The sequence below is a fragment of the Ziziphus jujuba genome, chromosome 9 (assembly GCF_031755915.1).
Source record: "Ziziphus jujuba cultivar Dongzao chromosome 9, ASM3175591v1".
Taxonomy (NCBI): Eukaryota; Viridiplantae; Streptophyta; class Magnoliopsida; order Rosales; family Rhamnaceae; genus Ziziphus; species Ziziphus jujuba.
The window spans coordinates 28725752-28729402 of NC_083387.1; the positions used below are offsets into that span (position 1 = coordinate 28725752).

At 37.3% G+C, this 3651-nt stretch overlaps 1 protein-coding gene across 1 annotated transcript; it reads right to left on the reverse strand.

The window, feature by feature from the left end:
- Positions 1 to 1962: 1962 nt before the first annotated feature.
- LOC125424265 (receptor-like protein 53) lies at positions 1963 to 3122 on the reverse strand. Its single transcript, XM_060811281.1, has 2 exons — positions 2441 to 3122; positions 1963 to 2123 (listed from the first exon to the last, which is right to left on the reverse strand). Exons 1-2 carry the CDS (start codon positions 3120 to 3122, stop codon positions 1963 to 1965), a joined length of 843 nt encoding a protein of 280 aa, XP_060667264.1.
- Between the last annotated feature and the right edge of the window lie 529 nt (positions 3123 to 3651).

The following is a 3651-nucleotide window of genomic DNA, read 5'->3' on the forward strand; positions in this document are numbered from 1 at the left end:
TTTAAATAGAAGACAGTAAATATATTTATTTATTTATTTTGTAATGAGGAAATAATTATGTTAGTTTGATATATAAATATTTTAAGGTAGTGAAGGTGTGTTAAGATGAGGATAACACTAGACAGGTACATATTGTCACGCATCATAGAGAAATTAAAGGTAATAAAATAGCTCCCACTAATTATATTTTTATTTTTGAACATTGCAATTGTTCCCTGCATATTTTTATTTTTGTTTCGTTCAATCCCAACGTCAAGACGACAAGTAACAGAAGAGTGAAATTATCAAAAGTATAAGTACCTGAGCAAATGAATAACGTTCTAAAGATATAATGTTAGAAGTAATACCTTATAGGAGATGACACATTTCATTGACTATTATAACAAATTGTTATTGTTTCAAGGAACCATCTCAACTTTAGGACTGAAGCCACATAGATTTGGTCTTTGATGCAGTCGACAAACCTAAAATAAGTATGTCTCCATGTCCGATTGAAAATAAGGGAACCACACACTCCCCAAAAACCTACAATAAATCCAACAGCCATGACAATATAAAACCATGACATTTCATGGTCGTCTTCTTTTCTATTCTTTTCAACAATAGCGACACCACCATTTGTGCCGCAGTTCAGAGTGAGGGGAGGACCACATAGATTGTTGCTGATATAGCTTGATGAATCGAAGCTTTGAAGTTGAGTGCTTGTTGGGATCTTTCCATTGAGGTTGTTGTAGGACAAATTCAAATAGCTCAAGAAATTCAAACTCGACATACTTTGAGGGATTTCACAAGAAAGTTTGTTCTTAGAAAAATCAATGGATTCCAGTTCTCGTATATTACCTATTTTCACAGGAATCTCTCCATCTAAAAGGTTGTTTGACAAATTCAATAAGAGCAGATTTCAGAGATTTGTAATTTCTAAAGAAACGTGTCCTGACAAAGAGTTACCAGACAAGTCCATGATATTTACAAGTCCTAGTGTCTTATTGTATTCAATCGGCTTGCCTTTAATCAGGAGTAATGTGGCCTCTACGTAAGAAGTGATACCACCCCTAGACACAATTTTATTGCCATCTTAGAGAAATTGTTAAAACATTTTGGTATTGGGCCGGACAAATTGTTGTTTGAAGGATCCAAGATTTGAAGTGAATTGAGAGCACATAGTTCATCAAGTATATGACCGTGGAACTCATTGAAGCCTGCAATAAGAAACCTCAACTTTGAAGGACTTGTTCCAAGCCAATTAGGAACGTTTCCCCCAAATTTATTCCGACTAAGATCCAAAGTAATTAAATTAATACAGTTGTGTAAAGAAGAAAGAGATAATATTCCAGATAAGTTGTTACTACGGAGATGCAATGATTGAAGACAAATCAATGAACCAAAGGATGAAGGAATACCACCACCAAAGCTATTGTAATTTAAATATAAGACCTTTATATTTTTCCATTTACTCCAACAGTTGGGTAAATTTCTTGACAATTGATTTTTGGCAAGATAGAGAGGTGCCATATTCATTGGCTCACTTGGTGAGCTACACAAGAATTGAGAAATGGATCCTGAAAGTTGATTATCTAAAGATCTAGTTGATACACCTTGGAAGATGTCAAAGGCATTGGCCCCCCGGCATGGTTTTGGCTCAGGTCAATTGCTAAGTACTCCTGCGTCCCCATAGTCGTCAGATTGGGAATCCTTCCATGCATTTGATTTTGAGAAAGATATAAGTATTCTAATTCTGAAGAGAAGTTGAAAATCCAAGCGGGAAGAACATCTGCAAGACTTGTGTTGGATAAAACCAAATTAGAAAGGCTCTTTTGTGATCGTACCCACATTGGAAATCGTGGGCCCAAATGGCAAGAGCCCATCTCTAATGATTCAAGTTGAAAAGGAGGAACCTAATCCTAACCTACTTTCAATGTTAATGGGTTATCAGATGCATAAAAATATCTCAGACTTGTCATATTAGCAAAAGTGAGCCTCCGAAACGATGCCTTCTATCTGATTCTTGCCAATGTCTAAATCTTCCAAATTAACAAGCTGCCCCAAATATTCAGGGAGAGTTTCACTAATATGATTATAACCAAGGGACACAGCTCTCAAAGAGGAAAGATTTCCCAATGATGCTGGAATTGGACCAGAAATTGAATTATTAGATAGATCAAGATCGGTCAGAGTTTTGAACTGCCCAATTTTATTGGTTAAATGACCATATATTTGACCACCCCTGATATTCAGAACTTGTAGGCTATCAGAAAGACAGCCTGAAAAACTATCTAGGATTTGGGATATGGATCAATTCCGTGTGTTGTCTGACAGATCAATTTCTTTTAATTTGCAAGTTGAGCCATGGATGATGTTGGCAAGTCTCCTTGTAGCTCATTCCAATGCAGGTCAAGTGTAATGATAGATGTCATATTTTTTATTTCACTTGATATTGTACCTGTCAATTGATTACCAGCAAGGTTCAGAACCCCCAAATGGCTTAAACTATATAACCAGCTGGGCATTGAGGTATTAAAAGAGTTACGAGAAAGATCAAGATGCACAAGGGAAGTTAAGTTTTGAATTTCTTCAGGGATGGAACCTCTCAATCGATTAAAGTCAAGGTTGAGAACCTCCAAATGGCTCAAACTATATAACCATCTGGGTATTGAGGTATTAAAAGAGTTATCAGAAAGACCAAGGTGCACAGGGGAAGTTAAGTTTTGAATACCATCAGGGATAGAACCGCCATTTGCAATACTTCTTAGATAGAGAGAAGTCAAACTTCTCAAATTGGAAACCCATAGTGGAATATTGTTCCCTAAATGGTTATAGTTAAGATCAAGGAGGGATAAAGATGAAAAATTGACATGATATATTGGACGAAAATTGAAGTTCAAATTGCAGGAGAGTAAGCGCAGGACTTCCAAAGAAGGGAGTGAATTTGTTACCTCCTCCCATTCAGATGCTTCTTCAAGGTCAATGAAACTCATGTCCAGGTACCGCAACGAAGAAAGTTGAGAAAGCCAGTGAAGATTCTTAGCATATGGACTGATGTAAGTGCCATTGAATTCTCTGTAAATAGAGTGAAGATCAAGAGAGTGTAAATTTATGAGATTACCAAGTTGATGAGGAATCATTCCACCGAATCCAGTATAAGAGAGATTAAGATATCTTAAACTCCATAAAGATCCAAAGGACTCTGGAATTCAGGCTCCTCCAATATCACTGTTGCTAAGATCCAAGTGTCGTAGATGCTTCACATCCACCAAAGAAGGGTTTATCTCACCGCTCAACCGCTTCTGATAAAATTGATCGTCAGGATCACCAAGAAGGAGCTTGTGAACATGACCAGTGAGCTTGGAGCAGACAACGCCAGACCAATTACAGCAGTCGTCGCCAACCCAGGAGGCCAAGCGGAGGGCAGGATCATGGAGATCATGCTTGAAGCTGAGAAGAGCTTGTCTCTCGCTTGGTATGCAACTGAAATTAGAAGAGGTGGCATCGCACAATGTAGGATTATGGAGGATGAAAAATCCAAAGAAAAGAATAAAAGCAGGGGGTAGTGTAAAATCCATGGCTCGCAACAACAAAAAAGCAGAGGAATGGAAATTATTATGGAATGGATTATGGCATTGTGGGTTTTTTTGGATAATAAATATATCATAT